Genomic DNA, 27883 nt, shown 5'->3' with positions numbered 1-27883 from the left:
AAGGGAGGGGGGGGGAAGAGCAAAGGGAGGGGGGGGAAGAGCAAAGGGAGGGGGGGGGGAGAGCAAAGGGAGGGGGGGGGGAGAGCAAAGGGAGGGGGGGGAGAGCAAAGGGAGGGGGGGGGAGAGCAAAGGGAGGGGGGGGGGAGAGCAAAGGGAGGGAGGGGGGGAGAGCAAAGGGAGGGAGGGGGGGGAGAGAGCAAAGGGAGGGAGCGGGGGAGAGAGCAAAGGGAGGGAGCGGGGGGGAGAGCAAAGGGAGGGGGGGGGAGAGCAAAGTGCGGGGGGGGGAGAGCAAAGGGGGGGGGGGAGAACAAAGTCGGGGGGGGGAGAGCAAAGTCGGGGGGGGGAGAGCAAAGTGGGGGGGGAGAGCAAAAGGAAGAGAAGGGAGGAAACGAATGAAAGAGAGAGAGATGGGTGGCAGTGAGAAGAGAGGGAGAGATGGAAGAGATAGAGGCTGGAGGGAGAGAGAAAGTGAAGGGTGAGTGAGAGGGAAAGAAGGGAGGGAGAGAGAGGAGGATGGGAGATGAGGGAGGGAGAAAGAAGGGAGGGGGAGTCAGAAAGGGGAGAGAGAGAGAGACTAGGAGAGAGAGATACAGAGAGAGGATGGATTGAGAGCGAGAGGGTGGAGAGAGAAGGGCTAGAGAGAGAGGGTGGAAAGGGAAAGAGAGATGAGAGTGAGAGAAGGAGGAGAGAAGCTGGAGAGGGGGGAGAGAGGGAGAGAAGGTGGAAGGGGGAGAGAGAGAGAGTGGGGGTAGCGAGAGAAGGGAGTGAGAGAGGGGGAGAGGAGGGCGAGAGGTGGGGAGAGAAGGGGGTTAGGCAATCTCCTGGTGGCTGACGGGGTTGGCACAATGTGCACTCTCAAGCATCAAAGGTACACAGGCAGCAATAAGAGGATAGAAAGGATGAATGTGTGGCTGAAGAGATGGTGCAGGAGGGAGGGCTTTAGTTTTCTGGATCACTGGGTCTGTTTCTAGCGACAGTGGGGCCTGTACAAGTCGGATAGGTTGAACCTGAAATGGAACGGGACCAACATTCTTGCGGGGAGGTTTGCTACTGCTGTTGGCGGGTGTGGTTTAAATTACTTTGGCAGCGGGACGGGATACAGAGTGGAGGTACAGTAGGGGGTGATGCATAGCCAAATATAGAAGAGAAACTAAGTCAGTCTGGGAGGCAGAGCAAATATAGACCTATTAAGGCACAAGGGAATAATGCAACGTTGGATTGCATCTACTTTAAGGCAAGGAGTCTTACAAGTAAGGTAGATGAATTCAGGGCATTGATTAACACATGGGAATATGATATTGTTTCTATCACAGAGACATGGTAGAGGGAAGGGCAGGACTGGCAGCTCAATATTCCAGGGTATAGAATCTTCAGGCTGACAGGTGGGAGTGTAAAAGAGGAGGTGGCATTGCACTATTGATCAAGGAATCAATTACTGCAGTAAGGAAGGATGGTATCTTAGAAGGTCCCTCAAATGAGGCCGTATGGGTAGAACTTAAATACAAAAAGGGGGCAATCGGTTTGCCTGGAGTGTACTATAGGCTTCCAAGCAGTCAGGGGGAGATAGAGGAGCAGATATGTAGACAAACCTCAGAGAAGTGTAAAAATAATAGGGTAATAATAGTAGGGGATTTCAACTTCCCTAATATTAACTGGAATAGTCTTAGTGTGAAAATCTTAGAGGGGCGGGATTCTTAAAGTGCATCCAGGAGAGCTTTTTAAGCCAGCATGTGGAAAGTCCTACAAGAGAAAGGTTGGGACTGGACCTAATGTTAGGGAATGAAGCCAGGCAAGTGGTAGAAATGTCAGTGGGGGAGCATTTTGTGGATAGTGACTATAACTCTGTAAGGTTTAAGGTAGTTATGGAAAAGGACAAAAATGGACCAGAAATAAAGGTTCTAACTGGGGGCAGACTGATTTCAATATGATAAAGCAAGATCTGGCCAAAGTGGACTGGGAGCAGCTATTTGTAGGAAAGTCTACATCAGACCAGTGGGAGTCATTCAAAAAGGAAAGAGAGAGAGTTCAGGGCCAACATGTTCCCGTAAAGGTGAAGGGTGGGACCAACAAGTCTTTGAACCCTGGATGTCAAGGGATATAGAGTATTGGATAAGGTAAAAAAAGGAGGCTTATGGCAGATGCAGAGGGCTGAAAACAGCAGAAGCCCTAGAGGAATATAGAAAGTGTAGGAGGGTACTAAAAAAAAAGTAATTAGGAGAGTGAAAAAGGGGCATGAAAAAGCACTGGCGGGCAAGATGAAGGAAAATCCCAAAGCATTTTATAAATATATTAAGAGCAAGAGGATGAGGATAATCAGGGAAAGAGACGGGCCCATTAAGGATCAAAGTGGCAATCTGTGCTTGGAGCTGGAGGATGTAGGTGAAGTTTTAAATGATTACTTTTCACTATGGAGTAATTGCACAGTTTTACATTTGCCTTAAGTTTGAGGGTGGTATAAATCAAAGGGAAAGAAGAGGGTTGGGAGGGCGTGAGCAGGACTCTGGGATTTCACGTAACTTCTACCTGGAGTGATGTTTCCCCCATTGGACTGCTGAAGATCACACACTTGGTAGATCTTGTATGGCTGCACGGGGGTCTCCTTGGTGCCATCATAAATCAGTTTGAACTCCCGGCTCTTGTTGAGGGCACAACGGAGGTTTGCTTTCCATTTGGCAGGATCTGGCCCATCAACCCCTTGGTGATATTTGCCCGTCTCCACCGCCCAAGCCTAGGTATGGAAAGAACACGGTCACTCAGGAAAAATAAACAAATACAACTTTGCCCATCAGCTGTGGCTCTGCGTTAACACTCTTGTCTTCCAGCTTCTCCATAAAACCTCTCTCTCTTTGACCAAGCTTTTCGTTACCCCTCTTAAGATCTCCGTTTTCAGCTTGGTATCCATTTCTGTCTGATTGTCAGAGGGGTCATCTTTCAGATGAGACGTTAAAAATCCTGTTCACTTCCTCAGCAAGATGCGATAGAGCCCACAGCACTACTTTGAGGAAGAGGAGGGAAGTTCTCCCTGTTGTTCCAGCCAATATTTAACCCTTGACCAGCATCACTAAAATAAATTGATGATCTAGTCATTATTACATTGCTGTTTACAGGAGGTTGCTTTTGGCTATTTGGCAATTTGGCTATCGCTTTTCCTACATTACAAAAGTGACAATACTTCAAATCCTACCACCGCAGCCCACACCCCCTCCCCCAAAACCCCTGGCTGTAAAGCACTTTGGGACAGCCTTTATTTTGTTTCTTTACATATTATAACATGCCGTTAATGTAGCAAAACATCACCAAGGTGTTTCACTGGCTGAGTATAGTGCAAGGCGATTTAGATATCAATGGAGAAAATTTAACGGGAAGTGGGGAACAGTGGGGATGGCGGGGGGGGGGGGGGGTGCGGGTGACTAAAGATGAGATCACAGAGGTCAGTCCAAACAGGGTGAAATTTTAGTTCTTCTTACTTCTGCAATCTCATCTTTTGTAACTGTTCTTGTGGTTATGTGTGAAGACTTCATGATCTGTGTTAAGGATGTCACTGAAAATCATGGAATTCCACCTTTAACAGCACTGTGCATATACCTACAGCCCATGGACTGCAGTATTCAAGAAGGGTAATAAATGCTGGCTTTACCAGTGATTCTCACATCATATGAACAAATAAAAATATAACTATTGAAGGAAGTAAGCATTTAATGTTAGATCGCTCTACCTGCCCCTGTCCTGACCCAGTCTAGAGTCCTAGAGTAGCACTTTTAACCTACCACATCTATCAGAGGAACTGATGAGATTGGACGCAGTGCTGGTTGTATTTCCCGCCTGTTTTTACTCTCCATTGAAGTCAACGGGAAGTAATATTGGGTGAGATATAAAATCAGCCTTCTGGTTTCATGCCCAGTGAGTTAGGTTAAAGTCACTCCAGCCTTGAGTCTTTTCATTACCTGGGGACCCCGGGGGAAGAAGAACAAGTTACAGCAAAATTGTTCAGCACAAAGCAAACAAGGAACTACCAGAGTCGTCCACTTCACCTTGAAAATAGTGTTTTCATCGTCCTGGGTAGGGACGTGCCTGGTGGCATGCCGCCATGGGATCTGAAAATGTTTCCGCTGGTCATCCAGCCACTGAAGCCCAGGATAGTGCCCGCTGTCCACCTGTGCCAAGAGCCATGGTTTCAAACGAATCCTCCGTGGCTGCATGGCCATCATTCTAAACTCCTTGGAAATTCCGAGCTGAAACCAAAGAAGACAACGACACTGAAAATTACTCAAACATTTACAACAACAACTTGCATTTATAGCGCACTTTTAACCAATGTTCCCCCTAATTTTTCTCTGTTGTGAGCAGCCTGTTATTATCACACTGCTCAGTACATTCCAGACTCTTGCACAGACAGCTTAGAGGAAACATCACATTTAACGCAGTAAAACATCGACAAGTGCTTCACAGGAGCATTCTGAGAGAAAACTTGACATCGAGCCACATAAGGATATATTAGGACAGGTGATCAAAAGCTTGACCAAAGTGGTATGGTTTAAGGAGTGTCTTAAAAGGAGAAATGTTTAGGGAAGAAATTCCAGAGCTTAATGCCTTGGCCACTGAAGGCATAACCACCAATAGTAAATTGAAGGAAATTGGGAATGTGCAAGAGACCAGAACTGGAGGAACTCGCGAGATCTCAGACAGTTGTAGAATTAGAGGCCAGTGATTTGTCATTTGAAACCCTTTTTCTTTTCAAAAACAGGTCAAATCTTTAACAGGAAGTAACAACTTCCTATGCAATGATTCAGATAAATTAAAAGTGAAGATACTATTTACGCAGAAGTGACTTTTTCATGGCAAAAACAGCTAACTTTGGAAGTCCCTTCAATTTCAAGTTGACAAAACCCATCTGTGAACACTCAGCTTGAATAATCTTTTCAACTCAAACTTTCATTTTTGCTCCATACCAAGGGAATTAAATCATACTTCTCTTTTTTTTTAAATGAAACTGGCATTTTCTGTTTCTGTTTAATACAAAAACAAAAATACCTGGAAAAACTCAGCAGGAACCTGATTCTGATGAAGAGTCATTCGGACTCGAAACGTTAACTGTATTCCTCTCCATAGATGCTGTCAGACCTGCTGACTTTTTCCAGGTATTTTTGTTTTGGATTTCCAGCATCCACTGTTTTTTGCTTTTATTTTCTGTTTAATGATCAGGTGAAGGGGCAAAGCCCACAGCATAGGACACCAACGAGGAGCTAGGACAAGGAGAAGCTGGGTATTACAGAATGATATGCAATTATATAACACTTGCTCATTTTTCTCAGAAACATCTCAAAAGTGCATCAAATGCAATGAATTAAATAGAAATCACATCAGTCTGTGTTAATGTTTATCCTGCACACCAGCAATGTTCCCAATCTCATGTGTCCAGCCTGTTCCCCTTTTCTTTTATTCCCTTTTCCTTCAAATACTTGTCTTATCCTGTTCTTAAATATTGATACAGTCTCTGTTTCAATCACTAACCCTCAGTGCAAAAATAGATTCCTCCTAGTTTGTGGGCTAAATCTCCTACATTTAATCTTAATGTCTACATCTCCTCAATCACTGGGAACAATCTCTTTCTACCTACCCTGTCACAACCCTTCATAATTTTAAACACCTTTATCAAATCACCCCGTACGCTCCTCTGTTCGAGTAGAAACAGCCCCCATTCTTCAAGTGGTTCTTTGTATTTGTATTTCTTCATGCCAAGCAGCATGCTTGTGAAATAAAAATATAGAATGTCAGAAATATTCAGCAGTTGATACTATCATCAGACTTTTAATTCCAGGTTTTTATTCAATTCAAAATTTCACCATCTGTCGTGGTGAGATTCGAACCCAGATCCCCAGGGTATTACCTTGTGTCACTGGAATACTAGTCCAGTGATAATACCACTCTGCCACCAAATTCAGAAGGACATATGGGGGAGAATTTTCTCCCCGTCGGACAGGCTGGTCAGGATTGGGCGTGGGTGGGTGCCAACTGTGATGCACACCCAGAAGCGCTCAGCGCTACTTGTGCAGGCAGTGGGAGGAGGCTGATTCGGGGCCTGCGCTCTTTTGCGCATGCGCACAAACAAGCGCAGAAATCTTCCTGAGGCACAGAGCTGCCTCAGGGAGATTAAGTTCATATTTAAAGTTTCAAATAAAGACAGATTAAAATTATATAGACATGTCTCCTCATATGACAGTGTCACATGAGCCGGAAGATGTTTATGAATTTCCATAAAAAATGTAATTTAATGAATAAACCCTTCATGAAACTTCATCCTGCCCGTGGATGAGGTTCCATGAAAAATGCGAAGGCCGCCTGGGCTCTTCAGCTGCCCGCCAACCTTAAGGTTGGACGAGCAGCCATGTCAATTACTTTAATTAGATTATTAACAGCCTTAAGAGGCCTTTGACAGTTTGGCGGGCGCGCAGCTGACTCCTATGCACGTCTGTTGAACAGAAGATCAGAATGACATGCAGTGACGTCGGGATGCATGCCTGACATCACCGCTCATCATTTTATGCACCGGAGAGTGCCGTCACCACCCCGCCCCCCGCACATCGAACAGAAGATTCTGGCCATGGGATCTTTGGCTTTTTGGAGGAATGCAGTGCAAATGTTAGGAAGCTATGCAAATCCTTTATAAAATTGGTTAGACCTCAGCTGGAGTATTGTGTTCAGTTCTGAGCACCACACTTTAGGATGTCACTGCCTTAGAGAGGATGCAGAAGAGATTTATTAGAATGGTACCTGCACGAGGGACTGAAGTTATATGAAGAGACTACAGAAACTGGGTTGCTCTCCTTAGAGCAGAGAAGGTTAACAGGAGTTATGATAGAGGTGTTCAAAATCATGAATGGTTTTGGTATAATAAATAAGGATAAACTGCTTTCAGTGGCAGGTATGTTAGTAACCAGAGGGTACAGATTGAAGGCGATTGGCAAAAGAACCAATGGGGCATGAAGAAACTTAGTTTTGTGATCTGGATCCCACTGTCTGAAAGGATGGTGGAAGCAGATTCAGTAGTAAATTTCAAAAGGAAATTGCATAAATACTTGAAGTGGAAATTTGCAGGGCTATGGGGAAAGCCTAGAGGTTTGTGATTAATTGGATAGCTCTAACAAAGAGCTGGCACAGTTATGATGGGCCGAATGACCTCCATCTGACCTATATAATTTTATGTTCATGTAGCAATAGTACTAGACTAGCAATTCAGAAATTGAGTGTTAAAATCCCATCTAGCACCTTGTCAGATAGCGGTAGATATTGAACTGGTTCATTAATGTGAGGGGAACCTGCCACCCCACCTCTGTATTGGCCTACACATTTCTCAGCCTACTTTACATGGTTGACTTGTTTCTCTATATTGCAGCCGCATGTACAGTTCAAAAGGTGGCAGTGAAGTGCTTTTGGAAATCCCAAGGAAATGAAAGGCACTGTAGAAATGAAAGCCTTTCTTTTTTAAAAAACGTTCCCATATCCATTGAAGTCAATCACAAAGGAGTCACTCGTAACACATTTAGCAGGCCGGCTATTTCAGGTAGAAACTTAGTCATCCTAATGGTCACAAGTTGTCACTAGTCACTTTTTAATGCATTTGAATTAATAGCTCTTTTTAACCAGGGGAAGGTGGTGGTGGCGTAGTGGTATTGTCACTGGACTAGTAATCCAAAGACCCAGGGTGATGCTCTGGGACCCTGGTTCCCATGGCAGATGATGGAAGTTTAATAAATAAAAATCTGGAATTAAAAGCCTAATGATAACCATAAAACCATGGTTGATTGTTGTAAAAACCCATCTGGTTCACTAACACCCTTTAGGGAAGGAAATCTGCCATCCTTACCTGGTCTGGCCTACATGTGACTCCTGATCTGCAGTGATGTGGTTGACTCTGAAATGGCCTAGCAAGCCACTAGAAAGTCAATAAGATCCAAACAGCACTTTGGATGTACCTATACCACAGACTGCAGTGGTTCAAGGCAGCAGCCCACCAATGCCTTTTCAAGGGCAATTAGGGATGGGCAATAAATGCTGACCTTGCCAGTGATGCCCACATCCCAGTTACTGTCCACTCCTTCGAGTGGCAAATGAGCTTTAACACCAGCAGACAATCTATAACTGGCAGGGCTGTATGTGTGGCTTTTCGAGTGTCGCACACATTCTCGGAACAGAAACAAACCCATCACCAGTAACATGAGTGGCTGTTCCCTGAGTCACAGGTCCCTCAGACTCACACAATGACTTTCCATAGGCTAAGGACATACGTACTTTAAAAATATGGAAATATCGCTTCCTATATTATAAAAATAATTTCCTTTGGGCTTCTGTTAGCAATGGTTGTGTGTAATTGAGTCAGATGGATTCCCAAAGGATGCCCAGTTAGGAGATCTTAGTTCGAGTGGCAAGAGGATAGCCCAGTGCTGAGGACAGGCAATTACTCAGAGTTCCGTGCTCTGTACAGTGGCCATGCCTGGAAAAAGCTTATGTGTGCATATTGGATGAAGACAGGATCAGGATTCACTGTGATGTCTCCAAGGTTCAGCAGCTGAGAGGAGTTACTGAGTCTGGCAGTGCTGGTTTAACGTTAGTCAGGACAGGGTCCTTATCTTCTTTCAGGTCCGATACAAGGTGGGCTTGCTTTGCTCTGAGTATATTGCATTCTATACCTCATCAGACATTGCTAGTAAAACATTCCCAGCTGACAGCAATCTGACGAGCATAATGGTATTCTAAAGAGAGATCCAGGGAAATAAGACCAATAAAACAGCTTCATGCCTGATGTATTTTTAGACGTAAAATGTTGGATTAATCAACAACTCATTCATCAAGTGTGACTCATGTTAAAATGAACAGTCTCTGTGCTCACTGTCAACATGATGAGATGATCACCTTCCAATTTGTGCTGCTCCCCTCTTTGCCGAGATAGAGTTATACTCATGCCAGCCAGTACCTTATACAAAAGGCTATTATTCATGGCTTTGCCATGACTGTGCATAAGCAATCTATTCAACTGTTGAGGCATCACAAATATTTCCCATTTTGCCCAATATGCAGAGACTTGAGCACATAACCTGAGCTGGTAATTCAGTTCGGTACTGAGGGAATTCTCACTGTTGGAGATGTCCAAGACAGTGCATCAACAATTTTTCTTCCCAAGGATAATCCCACAATGGAACTGGTAAAAAGGAAACAGTCACAGCTCCATCACTTGAAATCTTCAAGACCGATCTTTAGATTATTTCCGTTTAAAAGTTTTCATTATCAGGACTACCACCTCAGCAGGTCATGCCTGGTTTAGCTAGCATCACCCATATCAATGTTGGTGGAATACTGATATTAATATATGATGCCAACACAACTAAAACAGAAACAGAAGTCTTTCCAAATGAGATGTTAAACTGAGAATACCCTTTACCTGCTCAGGTGGATGTAAAAGATCCAAAGATTCAAAGAAGAGCAAGGGAGTTCTCCCCGGTGTCCACATAAACATTTATCCTCAACCAACATTACCAAAAATAAGCAAAATGGCCATTCACTCATTTACAGCTTGAGGGACTTGCTTTATGCAATTTGGCTGTTGTGTTTGTCAACAAGACATTCTGAGGATGTGATCATGTGCTATGTAAATGCAAAGTCTCTCTTTATGTTACTTCAGCTCATCTTATTCACAGGTTTGAATTCATGAATGATCCAAAATTGAATAAAATGTCAGCCATGGCTCAGATGGTAGAAATCTCACCTCTGGTTCAAAAGGTTGTGGGGTAAAGAGCCACTCCAGGACTCGAGCACAATAAGCAACGCTGACATTCCAGTGCAGTACAGAGGGAGTGCTGCACTGTCAAAAGTGCGGTTTTGAAGATAAGATGTTAAACTGAGATCCTATCTGCCCTCTCAGATTCCATGGCAGGAGAGTTATTCCCACTGGCCAATATTTATCCCATAATCAACATTGCAAATAAGAGATAATCCAGTCGTTATCACATTGTTGTTTGTTGGAGCCTGCTGTGTACAAATTAGCTGCCACATTTCTTACACTACAACAGTGACTACACTTCAAAAACACAGACACCCAATGATTGTGAAACGTGCTATATAAATGCAAATCTTGCTTTTCTTTCTTTCAATAATCACCTCCTAATTTTGAACATATCACTGGTCACAAGAAACAAGAAAAACATAAATGCTGTAAATCTGAAATAAAAACAGGAAGTGCTACAAATATAGGCGTTTGGCACATGTACAGATAAGACAGGTTACCATTTCAAATGAGGCTCTTTCCTCTGAGCATGTGTTCAGCAGGGAAACCAATCTAGTGGTTTATTTTATAAAAAGTTCCCTTTTCTCCCTCTCTCTGCTTTGTCAGACCTTATGGAGAACACACGAGGAGTGGGTAAACTGTACCTAAGTCTCTTTATTGCCTGTTATATAGTAAAGACCTGCAGTTCGTGACTTCCTCTTTTGCAAATTCACTTATCCATGCAAAAGTGTTTGTAGACCAATCTGCCCACTGTGGGCCCAAGTGTTCACTTACCTGCGGTTTTAAAAATAAAAAGTAGAAGCCATCTTTAGAAAAGGCCAAATGAAAGAAAAACTGCCTAAATAAAGTTTAAAAAAGGTGTCCATGATGTATTTTCTGCAGAAGAAAGCAAGCACTGCGCTTGCGTCCTCTGCTGTTGTTTGCACGTGGGTGTTCCCTGTTACTGCATTTTAATTTCTGACCACGGTCCACCTCCAGTCCCAAGTACTGTGTGACAAATTTTACACTTTTCTTGTTTTATTAAATTTATTAAAAACATAGTTTTATTGCTTTTGATCTATCATGCGTGTAAAATTTTAGGATGGCTGGAACATATCTAATTGACTCCCATTGTAAAGTGTGTTCGTTGTTTGCGATTTCGCCATTTGCAAGGTTTTGCAGGAACGTAACCCCCAACACCCCCCCCCCCCCCGCGAATGGCGGCACTTTGCTGTACAATTGTTATGATGTGATGGAGCTCTAATCTCCCCTCACTCCTTATCTCTGCATTTTGAAGTGGTTTAACCTCATTTTTGCCTGGCCCCTTTCCATCATTACCCAGATCATGGGTGAAATCTTGTCAAGGCATCAGGAGTCTTGTCTGCCGGCTGGACAGCTAGCAAGAGATCCATAATGCCTCTTCTCTGGAAGACCTGCCAAACTGACTTGCCAATCAGGCAGTGACAAGGCCAATGGTGGGCCTTCCTCTTGAATCAGGTTCCCAGCAGTGGAAGTCTTGTCTAGCAAGAGCTGCCGGCCTATCAGAGGTTGATAGCTCTTGTGCACAGCAGTGCTACAGAGGAGGCCATGGCTGCTGCCATACTGGAGTCCCAGGGTTGTGGAGCGAACCAAGGCCAAGGTAAGTGATGCGGTGGGGGTGGGGTGGGGAGGAAGTGGTTTCACGGGGTGGGAGTCATGGGAAGACTAGGGGGCAGGGGTGTTAGAAGAAAGGGAAGGGGGTTGGGGTTTTCAGTGCCCCCCCCCCTACCTTCAGTTCCCCTTTCTGATGTTCAGTCCCTCGATCAGGCACTGAGTGCCTTTGATTGAGGGACCGACCATGTCATCCCCCACCCCCCACAAACCCGGAGGTGACAAGCTGCCCACAGGGTAGCAGCTGACACGCAGGTTGCATGGTGACAGACCTGTCAGAAGCTAGGTTAATCTCAGCGGTGGTGGGAGGAGACTGTTTAGTGGCTCTTAATTGGCCAGTTAAGGATGTCAACTGGTGATGGGGTGGGCAAGTTGACCATGGGCTTTCCCACTCAGAACTTAATTTGGGTGAAGGCGGGAAGGTGGGGTTTGGGTACACCACCATCTCTTCTAAGTACATGCCCTTCCCATCTCCAAACTCACCACCAGCTAGAGTTCAAGATTCCACCCCATATCTCTAGCTTAGATGTGCTATGGATCCTGGGCAAAAATCCGTGATGTCCAGAATAAGGTATCACAGAACAGTACACAGAGAAGAGTTAAAACATTAAATAGCCATTCGATTAGATTCCAGCTTATAATTCACTCTTGGGTTTCTGTTATTCTACATACAAATCCACCAAACCCCTTGGTTTGATTCCAGCCTGTAACTCACTCCTGGGTAACCATTATTCTACATATAGACCTACCTGAACCCCTTGATTTGATTCCAAACTGTAACTCACTCCCAGGTGTACCTGTTGTTCTATATATAGACTATCTGAACCCCTTGATTAAATTCCAGCCTACAATTTACTCATGGGTATCCATTATCCTACATATAAATGCCCTGACCCCTTGATTAGATTCCACCCTGTGACTCACTGTCATTCATGTAATTGCTGGGAATGTGCACACCTGCCATAACAGGAGAGTCCTCTATATCATTGTGTGGGTGGGGTGGGATGCCTGAATATGAGCTCAGGTATGTGTGGAAATCCCCCTTACAACACTGCCCATTTGGAGCTACATGTAAATGTTTTCATTGGATTTTGGGTGTGTGAAATATGTGAGCTGATCGTGATGTGTGATATTTGTACTAGGGAATTAAACAATTTCCATGTTGGGTGCCCAGCCTCAGCAATAGGATTCCTGGGGCAATTATAGTACCATTAGGTTCATGCCCGAGCCTTAACCTCAGTAATGCTGCTCCTTCTGCACCAGACTGACATCTTCCATCTGCCAAAGTAGCTATTCTGTCCCTTGAATGAAACTAACTATCTTGGAACCAAATTAAGAGCAGCCTTAATTGGAGCATTGTGTACATTTCTGGACACCATACTTTAGGAAGAATGTGAATGTTTTAGAGAGGATACAGAAAAGATTTACGAGAATAATTCCAGGGATGAGGGACTTCAGTTATGCAGATAGATTAGCGAAGCTGGGGTTTTCCTTAAAGAAAGTTGAAAGGAGTTTTGATAGAGGTGTTCAAAATTATGAGAGGTTTAGACAAGGAAATAGAGAAAACTGTTCCCATTACTGGAAAAATTGAGAACCAGAGGATACCAGTATAAGGTGAATAGCAAAATAACCAATGGCGACATGAGGAAAAACTTTTTTATGCAGCAAATGGTTTAGGATCTGGAATGCACTGAGTGCATGATGGAGTAGATTGATTCATGGATTTCAATAGGAAATTAGATAAGCACCTGAAGAGAAAATATTTGCACAGCTATGGAGAAAGATTGGGGGTGTGCAACTAGCTGAGTTACATTTGCAGAGAACTAACAGGGACATGATGGGCCAGATGGCCGCCTCCTGTATTGTAACCATTCTCTGTATCAATAATATAAACTGGGAAAACACATGGTTTAGATTCAGGGTTTACCAATGATTTATTCTTGATCAATATGTAAAGGAAGCCATGAAAGTTAATGCTGATCTTGGTTTGCTACTAGTAAATGACTCGAAAATGGACAAGAGATGGAAGTCATCACAACTGAAGGAAAAGACAATGACCACAGAAAGACATGTTCAACACGATCTGGAAATCGGAAATACCAAGAGACCAGGAACCCGAGTCTAATATTTAAATTAGTTAAATTTAATTAAATGAGAAACCAACCAAAGCAAATAGTGTCTAACAACACTTCAGTAGAAGATTACTGGAACATCTGTAAAGGATAAGGCTGAGCATGCGGAATAGATATATCCTGATGGCCAATAAACTCCAACTAAGTAAACAAATTGAAAATGAGAAAGAGAAAAATGGCCTGCTCAAATCTTGAAGGGAGAAAAGGAGAAGGAATCCAGTTATGAATACAAATATATTAGAGATGATCAGAGAGAACTGGAAAAATGCTAAGCATCACAGTAAAACAATCTTGTAGCAACACAACAGCAAGAGGTCAGTCGAGGAACTGATGGAAGGTATAAAAGGTTTAAATTAGCTTGAAATTGAGGGAGAGCACCCGATACCAAATATGCTGAACGGTATCTTCCCTTGTGAATACTTGGAGGAAGTAATGAGCAAAATGCTTTCTCCAAACAAAGAATCTCAAGGAAAGGCAATGACTTTTGTTGCAACAGCGATGGAATTCTTAGACAAGAAAAGCACAAGTTAATCTCCAGGGATAGTTTCACATGTTCCAGAGCAGTGAGCACTGAGAAAGACGGTGGGTTGAGGTGGGGGGCCAATTTTTGAGGCACTGACAATCATTATGAAGGAGTCATTGGACATTTAGGGTGCAAGGTCATTTGAGACAGACCTTGGGGGGTGGTCACCCTGCCATTTTGCAAGTTGCTTGAGGCCCTGGTAAGAGTCCCGTGCTCAGGGTTACATGCCACAGACAATGGTGTAACCGCGAATTTTTGGTGGTAATGGGCCACTTACCAGGCAGAGAAGACCCTTAGGGAAACCATCTTATATATTCTTTTCCCTAGATATATTGATCACTGAAATTGAAAATGGGAGGCTCCTGCGAGCAACTGAAGAAGAAAGCGCAAGACCACAAGTACGGAGAAATGAGCAGAGGACCTCCCCTTAGATGGATCATCACTACTGCATTGGATACTGGTGAGGCCCATATTCAAAAAGGGGGCAAAACAGTCACAGACAACGACAGACTATCATTAGTCTTACATCCATTCCATGTATAATATGGATTGAGGATTATCTGTATAACAATAACCTAGCCAGCAGCTGTCACTATGGATTCAGAGGGCAAAAATTTTGCCTGACCAACCTATAGAACTTTTTTGAGAATGCAACAATCCAATTGGATGGCTATGAGCTCTAGGATCCATAGTACCTAATGGCTAAGAAACTGGGTGAAGGGTAGGAAACTGCAAATATTAGATAATTGTAAAGTGCTGCTCATAGGAAGAGAAAATAGACGATGCTCTGTGAGTGGAGCTGTAATATGTTAAGATGGATTTGGAAAAGGATCTATGAGTTTTAGGGCAGAATCGTCCCATATTTACAAATTGCGGTAGCAGGTGGGAAAAAGGATGTTTTATCTGCTGGCTGTAATGGCAGCTTTTCATGCAGTATTGTCCTATTCCCAGCGCATCCTGCCTCATTAATAACGCATTGACATGAAACATGCCGGTTCGCTGGTGGTGGGTTCGGATTTGCCCATCACGCTGTCACTTCAGATGTTCAGTAATATGGGCACCATATTTAAAGGGAGCCCCTGCACAGAGCTAGCACTCTTTAAGGGATCGGAAGCTGCTGCAAAGTCATGGCTGCCAAAGGGAGGAAACATGCTGCCTCCCAATTTAGCAACGCCTTCCTCAGGTGCCTACTAGATGCGATGGAGGCCCACCGTGAAGTCCTCTACCCCGGCTCTGGACGAAGACCAGCAAGCACCAATCCAGCATGGAAGGCAGTGGCAGTGGTAGTCAATGGCAATGCCCTGTAAGAGAGGACAACCAACCAGTGCCGAAAGAGGATGAATGTTCTCCTCCGTTTTGCCAGGATAAGTCACTCTTCTCATTACTCTCAACGCACACACTCAAAAACCATCACACATCCACAGGGATCTCATTCACTGCCAGTTCAAGGGACATCACCTTTCACTCTCTCACACGCACCTTCATCTGCCCTGGGAATTTGTCCTCATCCCGTCCATGGCAGCACTTACCACCCACATATGCCAGGCATCCTTATCATCTGGCCTGGCAAGCATCCTGCTTACACTCTCTCCATCTGTATTCATGCAGGGCAAGCTGGCACACAGCAAAAGGGAGAGGTCACAGACTGGTGGAGGAATGCCTGACATCAAGATCCTCACAGACTGAAAATCCAGCTGGCTAGCGATGATCTGGACAATTCCTGTGCTGACAGTAGGGTCAGCAGTACTCAGCCAAATGAGGATCCAGAAGTGCAACATCCATCAGACAACCATGCTGTGAGTCTGTTCCCCTGTTCTGCAGTCCCCTGCCATGCACAAATTATCTCTCCTTGCTTTCGAAGGCTCATCTGGGAAACAGCCGAGGGGTCCACGACCCAGATCCTCGACTCAAGCCCTGAAAGCACCTTGGAAGAAGAATCTGATGACACCCTAATTGAAAACCCATCATAGTGCTCACCCACACCATCCACCAGCACGGAGACACATGCCTCATTGGGACCTAGTTCTAGAGTAGCTTTGAGGTCACAACGTGGTGAGCACATCACACTGCCTGATCAACAGCAGGCACCGGGAAGGGCTTCCCAGGTTTCTGGCACTCAGAGGACTCCCAGAGGCCAGAAATCTGCTGAGTCCAAGTCAGATGATGAGCTTCTAGACTCGGTCATACCTTAGTTGCTTTAGCAGCAAAGGCAAGCTCGGGAACATCAAGAAGGAATGTCCATGGCACTCCTTAGATTGCAAAGCACGATGGAGGAGTCCATCTGCCTTCATTCTGAGGTGATAGTGCCAGCATGCCAGCGCACCAAGGTCAACATTGGTCGGATGGTGGCCACCATGATGACCTTTGTCCAGGATGTCGCTCCTGCACTGCTGCGTGGGCTGGACTCCATCACTGACACCATAATTGGCCTCCAAAAGTGTCAATGCGAGAGGGGTGCAAGGCAGCTTGATTTCACTCCAGCTTCCCCTTCTCCTCAAGAAGTCAGCCAGAGGCCCTCGGGCACCCATAGAGACAAGGATTAGCAGGTGCCCACCCCAGAACCATCCACCCAGATGACTCTGGTAGTGTCCAGCCCATCTGAATCTCTTCTTCCTGTGACCTCAGCAGCTCCAGTTCCACAGGCTGAGGAGGGCACCAGTGCCGCATAGCAAGACTCTGAAAGGAGGCCAGGGCCCTCCACGTCTCGGTCCTCCAGGGGATGCCCTTCAAGGTCATCACAGACAGGTCGCAGCAGTCATCGGCTGCCTCCGTGTCTGCTGTGGATGTTGGGGGAGCACCAAGACATAGCAGCAGGGTTAGGAAGGTGAAGAAGATGTAACTCTTTTGTTACAAAACAAATAAACTAAATTAACAAATTAAGGGACAAATTAAAAGGCAGTCCCTTGAAGGGAAACTGCAAAAACAAAAGACAAAATTTAAAGGAAATTTACAAATATTAAATCAAAATGTGGTTAAAGGGGTCGATAAAGCACCGCAGTCCCCTCGGTACCCGCCAAGCACAGAAGATCTTGATGGTGCTGGCGGACATCGCGTACTCCCTCTCCAGGGACACCCGGCCATGAACGAAGCCATGGAAGGGGGGCAGACAGTCAGGTTGGACAACCCCCTCGATTGCCCTCTGCCTGGACCTGTTGATGGCCAGGCCCAGGAGCAGGTTCACAAGGAGATCCTCCTCCTTCCCTGCCCCCTTTGCACCAGGTGTCTGTAGATCAGGAGTGCGGACTGAAGTGCAAATAAAACAACAGTAAAAGGTTTCTCAAGTAACTAAAAAGGCGGTGCAGCCTACAACAACTAACATAAGCGTGGTCTGAACAGGGGCATGCTCAGACAGAAGACCACACGCACCTGCACCACCTCGAGACCCAGAATGTGTTGAGGCCGAGCACGATCGTCCTCAGGTCATGGGTGGCATTGGCTGTAAGCCAAACATCCACCAACATGTGATGAGCCAACTCCAGTGGGAGCATCCAGCCCGCTTCTCTGTCACCCAGCACATGCGCGATCCTGGTCACCCTGGCAGCCACAGCCCTCTTCTCTGCCAGCCACTGAAAGTGGTGGAGGTGTGGATTCCTGAGCAGTGGCTCTCTGACGATAGCCACTACTCCTGACGGCGGAGAGCTGTAGCGCAAGGTGACCATGTTCCAGACTTTGATTGGGTCCTGGTAAAAGAAGGGCAACACCTACAAGGAGCCATGAAGGCCTCTCAGGTTTACAACAGGAGCTGCACGTCATAAAAGAAGATGTAATTCTTTTGTTACAAAACAAATAAACTATGTTAACAAAATCAGGGATAAAATAAAAGGCAGCCCCTTAAAAGGGAAACTGCAAAAACAAAAGACAAAATTCAAAGGAAATTTACAAACATTAAATCAAAATGTGATTAAAGGGGGCTGACAAAGCACCCCAGTCTCCATTGTGCCCACTGAGCATGGAAGGCCTCAACGGTGCCAGTGAACACCACGTGCTCCCTCTCCAGGGACACCCGGCCGTGAATGCAGCCGTAGAAGAGGGGCAGACAGTCGGGTCAGATTACCCCCTCGATCGCCCGCTGCCTGGATCTGTTGATGGCCAACTTGGCCAGGCCCAGGAGCAGGTTCACGAGGAAGTCCTCCTCCCTCCCTGCCCGCCCTGTGCACCTGGTGTCCGGAGATCATGAGCCTGGGGCTGAAGTGGAAGCAAAACAAAAGCAAAAGATTTTTAAAATATCTAAAAAGGTGGTGCAGTCTACAACAACTGATATATGCGTGGTCCACGGCCTCCACAAGGCCTCAAAAAACATAGGTGTCTTGGGAGTCCATGAACCAGCACATTCTATGGTTGTATAGGACCGCCACGTGCAACACCCTCCACCCCAGGTCCCTGATGGAAACGGGGAGGACGCTTCTGTAGAGGGACCTCCACCGCCAGATGGCAACAAGGCCCAGATGGCGGGTGAAGACAAGGAAGTGAAGGGTGCGCAGCAGCAGCCCATATAGGAAACTCCTCCGTACCGCGCTAAAGGGCACAGAGGTCATTGCTGCAAGATGACTCAGGTTGCAGTGCTGCAGCTCCCGAGGGGGGGCTCGGGGCCAATGTGGAAATCTGTCCGAATAGGGGTATGCTTGGACAGAAGACAACGCACAACTGCATGACCTCGAGACCCAGAATGATGTCGGGGCTGAGCACGACCGTCCTAAGGTCATGGATGGCACTGGCCGTGAGCCAGATGTCCACTAACGCGTGATGCACCAACTCCTGTGGAAGCATCCAGCCCACTCCTCCGCCACCCAGCATTTCTCCAATCCTGGTCACCCTGGCAGTCATTGTCCTTCTCTCCGACAGCTACCGAAAGTAGCGGAAGTGCGGATTCCTGAGCAGCAGCTCTCTAGACACTACTCCTGATGGTGGGGAGCTGCGTCGTGAGGCGACCATGTTCCAGACTTTGATCAGGTAAAAGACGGGCAATGCCTGCAAGGACAAGGAGTCAAATTCAAGTCTGCTGTGTCTGCTTGCTATTAAAATACTGACATGAAATGAAACTGGGCTAATCTCAATTCACTTCCCAATGAGTGCAAGCCAAAAGCACACACCTGCCCAGCATTTGACATGAACAGTAGGAAATTGGAAATTTCAACCAAACTACATAAGAACATAAAAAATAGGAACAGGAGTAGACCATTCAGGCCCTTGAGTCAGCTCTGCCATTCAATAAGATCATGGCTGATCTTCTTGTGTTTCGAATTCCACATTCCCATCTACCCTGATAACCTTTAATTTCCTTGCCTAACAAGAATTAATCTACCTCTGCCTTAAAAACATTCAATGACCCTGCCTCCACAGCCTTCTAAGGCAGAGAGTTCCAAAGTCGCACAACCCTCAGGGAAAAAATTTCACCTCATCCCTGCCTTAAAAGGGTGACCCCTAATTTTAAAAGAGTGCCCCCTAGTTCTGGACTCACCCACAAGAGGAAACATCCTTTCGACATCCACCTTGTCAAGGCCATTCAGGATCTTCAACCAAATCACCCCTCACTCTTCTAAATTCTGATGGAAACAAGCCCAGTCTGTCCAATCTTTCCTCATAAGACAATTCATTCATTCTAGGTATCAATCTAGTAAACTTCCCCTGAACCACCTCCCAATGCATTTACATCCTTCCTTAAATAAGGAGACCAAAACTGCATATTGCACACTGCATACAGGTGTGATTGGTGTGGGAAATTAAAGCGTCTTTGAGATTCTGGTTAAGGCACACAGGAATGGACGAGCATAGGGAGCTTCATTCTGCAATTGGCAGTGCTAACTCCTGTTAGATACTATTTTAGTAGAAAACCAGTGAACAGTAATCAAGGAAATAAAGCACAGACGAACAAGAAATAGTCACCCTCTGATAAAAGTTGTTTGAAGATTTTCATGGTGAGAACAATAACATTGAGTAAGATGATTTTATGGTTACACCAAGTAAAATTTGCTCTGAAACGAGCAGTTGTCACCTTAAAAGAGTTCCTTAGAAGGACTGATAGGCAGTATCAATGAGTCCAGTGCAGTACTGTTTTGATGGAGAGGGTCATCCTTCAGTTGTGACCTTAAGCAAGGTTCGTCTAACTGCTGAAAGATTTCATGGCACTTTCGGATGAACAACATAAAGTTTTCCTGATGTTTTATCAACAATCTTCCTTCAACAAATATCAACCAAAACCACACAACACACACACACATTAAATCGGTCATTCACCACTTGTGATTTGTTGAATATTGCTGGGAAATGGTGCCAGCATTCACAACAACAGGCCACTCCTCAGATTTCTCTTTTCTAAGAGCCCCAACCTGTTCAGTCTTTCCTGTTGGATATAACCTCTCAGTTCTGGTATCACACTGGTGATTTTTTGCACTTTTTTTCAATGCTTCTCTACCCCTTTAGTAAGATGGAAATGAGAATATAGGGGCCAGTAGCATAGTGGTAATGTTACTGAACTGGTAATCCAGAGGCCCAAACTAAAACTCAGGAGAAGCAGCTGGGTGAATTTAAACTCAATTAGTTAATTAATCTGGAATAAAATCCCTATGATCATGAAAATACCAGATTGTTGTAAAAGACCATCTGGTTCACCAATGCCCTTTAGGGGAGGAAATCTGCCATCCTTACCTGATCTGACCTACTTGTTGAATCTTAACTGCCCTCTGATATGGCTTTGTAAGCCATTGAACTGTAGGTGGCTCAACACTACCACCTAGGGCAATTAGAGATGGCAAGAAATGCTGGCCTTGCCAGTGATGCTCACATCCCAAATAAAAAAAAAGACATGTTTACTTCTGGTTGTAGTCAATGGCTGTTACATGCTCCCTATGCCCTACGCCCTGAACTCACATCTTTCTCTAGTTTCTCTCCTATCTCACCTCATGCTCTCTCTGAGCTCATCTTGCCCATGAGACCCACCTCCTGCTCCCTTGATCCTATTTCCACTAAACTGCTGACCACCCAACTTGCGCTCCTGGTTGCCATGTTACCTGATATAGTTAACAGTTCTGTCTCCAAGTGTTGTCCCTCTTTATTTCAAATCTGCCATCATCAACCTCTCCTCAAAAAAACAACACTAGACCCCACCATCCGTGCAAACGACAGTCTCATCTTCAATCTCCCTTTTCTTTGCAAAAACCTTGAACATTTTGTTACCTCCCAAATCTGTTTGCATCTTTCCCAGAATTCCATGCTGGAATGCCTCCAATCAAGTTTGTGGCCACAATATCTGTCACAGTACCCAAATGATTCTTATCAAAATCACAAGCGGCATCCCATGTGACTGTAACAAAGGTAAACTTTTCCACTTCATTCTTCTCAACCTGTCTGCAGCCTTTGGTTATCCACAACATCCTCCTCTGATGCCTCTCCACTGTCATCCAGCTAGGTGGACTGCTCTTACCTGGTTCAATTCTAACTAAGACACTGCTTGAAAACTACCTCTTTGATTAAGCTTTTGGTTATCTGATAACATCGCTGTTTTATAACATTCCTATGAAGAGCCTTGAAATATTTTATTATGTTAAAGGTGCTATATAAATATAAGCAATTGTTATTGTAAAGGGAGCAACAGCAATGATGGTTTATTTGGAAAATTTAGAAACATAGGAATGGAAAGAGCTGCTCCACTATTCAATTACATCCTAGCTGATCTGTATCTTAATTCCCACCTTGATTCTGTAACCCTTACTGCCATTGCCTAACAGATGCTGGTAATGATATTGCTGTTCATTTAACTAAGACTGCTTGCCACCCTATCACAGACCTTCCTTTTTGTGCTATTGAATTTACACTCCATGCATTCTAGGAACTCCTGGATGCTTTTTCTGTCTCAGACAAACATGTGCAGGAAGTGTCATAAAGCTGGGTGAAATCAAGCTCCATATTTTGGAGCTTGAGCAGCAGCTGGCTTCGTTGTAGTGCATCTGTGAGCCTGAGGTTTCTTGAGGTGGGCACCTGGCAACTTAAGAGTGTGCAGGCAGAAAGGGAATGGGTGACATCCAGATGGACAAGGAGGATCAGAAAGTCAGTGCAGGACTCACGACTGCATGTTACTCCCTAACCAGCATTCTGTTCTGAATACTGGTGAGGATGAGGTTCCTCTGATGAGTATAGCCAGAGTTAAGTCCATAGCACCATGGATGGCCCAGAAGTGAAGGGGGGTGTGAGGAGGAAGGTCAAAAAAGCAATAATGATAGGATATTCAATTGTAAGAGGGACAGGTAGATGTTTCAGTGATTGTAGATACGATACCAGGTTGGTATGTTGCCTCCCTGGTAACAGGGTCAAGGATGTCACTGAACAGCTGTCGAGCACACTGAGGGGGTTGGATGAACAGCCAGAGGTTATGGTTCATATTGGTATCAACAACACTATGTAGAAAGATGGATGAGATCCTGCAGGAAGGTTTGGGAGCGAGGAAAGAAATAAAAAGGTAGTACCTCAAAAGGTGGTAATCTCCAAATTATTATTAGTACCATGTGCCATTGAATACAGAAATAAGAAGAAATGTAGATGAATGCGTAGCTGAACAGTTGGTGCAAGAAGGAGGGTTATGGATTCCTTGGGCTTTGGGACTGATTCTGGGGAGATGGAACCTGTACAAGCCAGATAGGTTGCATCTTAACAGGGTTGGGAGCAATATCATTTTGGGGAGGTTTGCTAGAACTGCTGAGGAGTGTTCAAACAGGCTTGGCAAAGGTATTGAAACCTGAGTGTACATTCAGAAGGGAGAAGTGCAAAACTGAAAACGAAAGACAGTAAATTAGTAAGCAAGTATGGAAGGTAGAGGAAATAAAGGCTAGAAAATAGACAAAGGAGTTTGTCAGTGTTGATTGGTATATATTTCAATGCAAGGAGCCTAATGAATGAGCAGAGAGACAGATATACACTTGGAATTATGATACCATAGCTATTAATGAAACTTTGACTTAAGGAAAGTCAGGATTTGCAGCTCAATGTTCCTAGTTACTGGGTTTTTGGATGAGAAAAGGAGAGTCACAATATTGGTTAAAGATACAATTACAGCTGTTAGGAGGGATGATATGCTAGAAGGATCATCAAATGAGACCACATGGATTAAACGGGAGATCAAACGGGTAGAAATATTCTATAATCCCCAAACAGTCAAATGGCGATAGAAGAACAAATATATAGATATATTTCTGAGAAGTCAAAACAGTAGGTCAGGTATAGTGGGGGATTTCAACTACCTGAATATTAACTGAAATAGAGTCGGTGTTCAAGGCCTAGAGGGTGCAGAATTCTTCACCATATTAAAAAGTACTTGAATATGCCCTTGAAGTGCCATAACCTACAAGACAATGGATAAAGAGCTGGAAAGTGGGATCAGGGGTAGATACCTTTCAGCCAGCACAGATATGATCGGCCAAATGGCTAGCTTCCGTGTTATAAATTTCTATGATTCTTTCCTTCCCTCCCTCATTCACTGCCTCTGTACTTGTTTAAAACTTGGTACATCTCTAGTATTTTCCAATGTTGATGAAAGGTCATAGACTTGAAATGTTGATTCTGTTTCTCTCTCCACAGAAGCTATCCGACCTGCTGAGCATTTCCAGCATTTCCTGTTTTTAATTCCAATTTCCAGAATCTGCAGTTTTTAATGTAAAACTCTTTCAATCTTAGTTTGGTACAAATACACTACGGGGAAAAAAAATACATCACTCATCACACTTAATTCATTACCTCAGATTGCTCCCAGCACGACCAACATCCTAGAGCAATACAACTTAATCACTCATCCCTGACAAAAATTATGTTCGGAAAGTTAGAAACCAGAATCATACAATTGTATGCCCAAGTGAACATACTCACCGTTACACGTCACTGAAATGGCAATGGATAATATTAAATCATCAATCCTGTCAAGTCAAATTATTCTTGTAAACATCATCAATAGGTATGGTGCCAACCTGCTGATCTCTCCTTCCCTCATTTGTCCCTAGAATGACATACCCTTTCACTGACAGCCATTTAAAACATTCTCTCCTCTTTACTTTTGAAAGTGTTGAACATACAGGCACTGGCAGCCATATGGTACTTCCTCCAAATTGTCAATCTTTAAGTGAGAGCTGGTAGGCATTTCTATCACAGACAGCAGTAAACCTGTCGTAGGGTCCACCTCCACACTTCCCACAGACTGGCAGTAGACGGGGAATCCTGCCTGGATTGGGATTCTACAGTTTTCCTTGATGACACTAACCCAGGGTTGCTGAAGTCAATTATAGCTCTTCTAATTCAGCACAGACTGATATTGAATCAGGGAGCTTCTTGTCTGTATGGCCTGGATATGACCAGGCATCATCATTGCTAAGTAGGGCAGTGAAAAATAGTCCAACTAATAAATGATCCAATTACTTTGTGGCTAAGGGAGGGATATATTAAAAGCTGTAACAATTAAAACGGGCAAGACTGAGTTAGATAGATTTTTGATCGACAAGGGAGCCAAGGGTTATGGTGGGAGTGCAGATAGGAAAGTGGAGTTGAGACCACAATCAGGTCAGCCATGATCTTATCAGATGGTGCCATTGGCTCAAGGGGCCAAATGGCCTACTCCTGCTTCTAATTCTTGTGTTCTTGTGTTGGGCAGGCTTGATGGACCAGATGGTTTTTTCCTTCCGGTCGTTTTTATATGTCCATACATCTATATCCCCTGAAAAGAAGACATGTCAGGGAGAGACATTGCATTAAAGAAGGATCCCAAGGTTTGGATGATGGAAGTTTTCTCAATACTTGTAGGTAGAGATCCTCTTGGTTTCTGGGTAAGAGGGCATGGGATTAGAAGGTGTAGCACCAACTACCATCTTTTATAAATGCTGCTCAGTCTCACAAGGATTCTCGAGTGTCCTTGGACGATTACCAGACCCAGCTTTTATTTTCTCCTCCTCCCATACACATTTATCCCTCATTCTTACAGCCAATCAATCGCTTGAACCTTCCTATATTCCTATTTCCCTAAATCCCTTGTTTTCCCTGTTCTTTTCTTTTCTCCATAGCTCAAAACTTTTAACCCTTACCACTCCCTACAAACAGCAGGCCTTGAAAACCCAAACTTTATTTTATTTTAATTAATAAGTGCAAATTCTCTCATACTCTTATTAACCTTGGTTGGTACCCATTAAACATTTACTGCACACTGATTGTTATATATGCTATTTTTGGGATAGTTATCCATAGGGAGTATTATCACAAATCGGCAACAGTGCAGTCCAGCACAGTCAAGATCAACTACGCATTCAATTCTCATTGAATCCAGTAATCTGGTCCTCCTTCCTAACATTTTTGTAAAATAATTGAATTAAATAATACCGAGCGAGTCCCACAGTTCAATGGAACTGGCGTTAAATACGCTCTGGAATCCAGCAGTAAGTAGATATGGAAATTTTGTTTTCGAATTAATTCACTTTGATGGGCGTGATACATAAACAACTGCAAAAATTAACAAAATGACAGATCATTCAAACTTTAAATTATTTTTGAAAACATGAATTCAAAACATTTTAAACCTCTCCCAAAGAAGTGACGATTCCCAACATTTACTTGTCACCATGTTGTGATATTCGAATGTGACAGGTATAGCCACCATACACAATGATGCAATTGCATGATACTTGGGACCATATTAATAAAAGTGAAACAAACACGGAAGCCGCTGACTTTAGCTGCAAAACAAACAAATCATCTGAAGCCATACAACTTTTCTGAAAAATTGAGACTTATATTCTCTTACCGGGAATCCTGGATGAAGACGTGAAATTGACAAGCTGATCACACGGACATTGATTCGATCGATTCCGATGCCACCTCTCTTCAGGGTTTCTTCGGAACCAAGGATTTCTCCTTCTTCACTGGATTTTGACCCGTGATTTTATTTATTTTGTTGGAAGGACGATCTATCTCTTCCCACTTCGCGCTCAGATTTGTTCGTACCTCGACCTACCAGCTAGTGACAGTCAGAGCGAAAGTACATTTTATTCCTCCTTCAGCTCTCAGATAGGGGATGTGAGAGATTCAACCCCACTTCCTGAGTTTCAAACTGAGCTATAATAACTTAACCGTAAAATGACGCCGAGTTTACAGCTGTTCCTTGCAAAGTACCCACCCTTCCGGGTTCCCGAGCCACATTCATTTTTCCCAGTATCCGTCTAAAGTGAGAGGAAATTAACCTTCACCCCCAAAGGCACCTTGCAAATCGGGAGAGCATGTTTAGAACAGGGAAGAGAGAGAGAGAGAGAGAGAGCTCTCGGTAAAGCAGTGATCCAAACACTAAATCTTTTCTAACCCCCCCGCCCCCCAAAAAGTTGACAATCCTTCATAATTCTATGAAGTGCAGTGACTTGTTATGTTGCGCAATCGCCACAGGCAGGCGCCTTGCAATAAATTTCCACAAATCACCTTCTCTGACGCTCAAGAATGAGAGGGTCTCTCATCGAAAGATTACGTTTTTGAGAGGGATTGACAGAGTAAATGCTGAGAGGCTGTTTCTTATGGGTAGAAAAATCTGAAACTAGGAACCATAGTCGCAGGATGAGGGGGTCAGCCATTTAGGACTCAGGTGAGGAGAAATGTATTCAATCACTGAATCTTGGGAATTTTCTAACCCACAGGGTAGTAGTGGTTGCTCAGTTGTTAAGTATATTCAAGAACGAAAGACGTGCATTCATATAGTGCTTTTCAGACCATTGAATGACTTCAAATGCTTTATAGCCAAAGAAGTATTTTTGAAGTGTAGTAACTGTTGTAGGAAAAGAAGCAGCCAAATTGCACAAAACAAGATTCCACAAACAGCAATGTGATAATGACCAGAATCTGTTTTTGTGTTATAGATTTTGGGATAAATCTTGACCAAAACACCACGGAGAACTCCCTTGCTCTTCAAAATTCTGCCACTAGATCTTTTAAATAAAAAATAGGAGAAGTAGGTCATTTAGCCCCTTGAGCCTGCTCTGCCATTCAATAAGATCATGGCTTATCTGCATGTGTTGAGTTCCACATTCCCATCTATCACCAATAACCTTAGGTTCTTGTTAGGCAAGGGAATCGATCTGAAGAGTCATATGGACTTGAAATTTTAACCCTGTTTCTCTCTCCACAGATGCTTCTAGTCCTGCTGAGTTCTTCCAGCATTTTATTTTTTGTTTCAGATTTCCAGAATCCAGTGTTTTGCTCTTATTATAAGAATCTATCTACCTCTGCCTTAAAAATATTTAGCAACCCTGCCTCCACCACCTTCTGGAGGTAAAGAGTTCCAAAGTCACACAACCCTCAGAAAAGATTTCTCATCGTCTCTGTCCTATAAGAGTGACCCCTAGTCCTGGACTCACTCACAGGAGGAAACCTTGTCAGGCTGTTCAGGAACTTATGTACTTCAGTTAAGTTACCCATCACTCTTCTATGCTCCATTGAAAACAAGCCCAGTCTGTCCAACCGTTCCTCATAAGACAACTCGCTTATTCCAGGTATCAATCTAGTAAACTTCCTCTGAGCCACCTCCAACACATTTATTTCCTTCCTTCCTTCCTTCCTTCCTTCCTTCCTTCCTTCCTTCCTTCCTTCCTTCCTTCCTTCCTTCCTTCCTTCCTTCCTTCCTTCCTTCCTTCCTTCCTTCCTTCCTTCCTTCCTTCCTTCCTTCCTTCCTTCCTTCCTTCCTTCCTTCCTTCCTTCCTTCCTTCCTTCCTTCCTTCCTTCCTTCCTTCCTTCCTTCCTTCCTTCCTTCCTTCCTTCCTTCCTTCCTTAAATAAGGAGGCCAAAACTGCACATATCATTCAAGACATGGTCTCACCA

The 27883-nt window shown here is 44.3% G+C and overlaps 1 protein-coding gene across 1 annotated transcript in view; it reads right to left on the bottom strand.

The window, feature by feature from the left end:
* Positions 1–26163, bottom strand: part of LOC121286323 (interferon regulatory factor 6-like) — a 43186-nt gene extending 17023 nt beyond the window's left edge. The window contains exons 1-3 of the mRNA XM_041203398.1: positions 25830–26163; positions 4032–4232; positions 2524–2728 (exon numbers count right to left, since the gene is read on the bottom strand). Coding sequence (XP_041059332.1) covers positions 2524–2728; positions 4032–4208 — 382 coding nt within the window. The 5' untranslated portion in view covers positions 4209–4232; positions 25830–26163. The remainder of the gene's footprint in view (positions 1–2523; positions 2729–4031; positions 4233–25829) is intronic.
* Positions 26164–27883: the final 1720 nt, after the last annotated feature.

Source organism: Carcharodon carcharias, chromosome 13 (assembly GCF_017639515.1).
Source record: "Carcharodon carcharias isolate sCarCar2 chromosome 13, sCarCar2.pri, whole genome shotgun sequence".
NCBI classification, from domain to species: domain Eukaryota; kingdom Metazoa; phylum Chordata; class Chondrichthyes; order Lamniformes; family Lamnidae; genus Carcharodon; species Carcharodon carcharias.
This window is presented reverse-complemented; position numbering and strand designations above follow the sequence as displayed.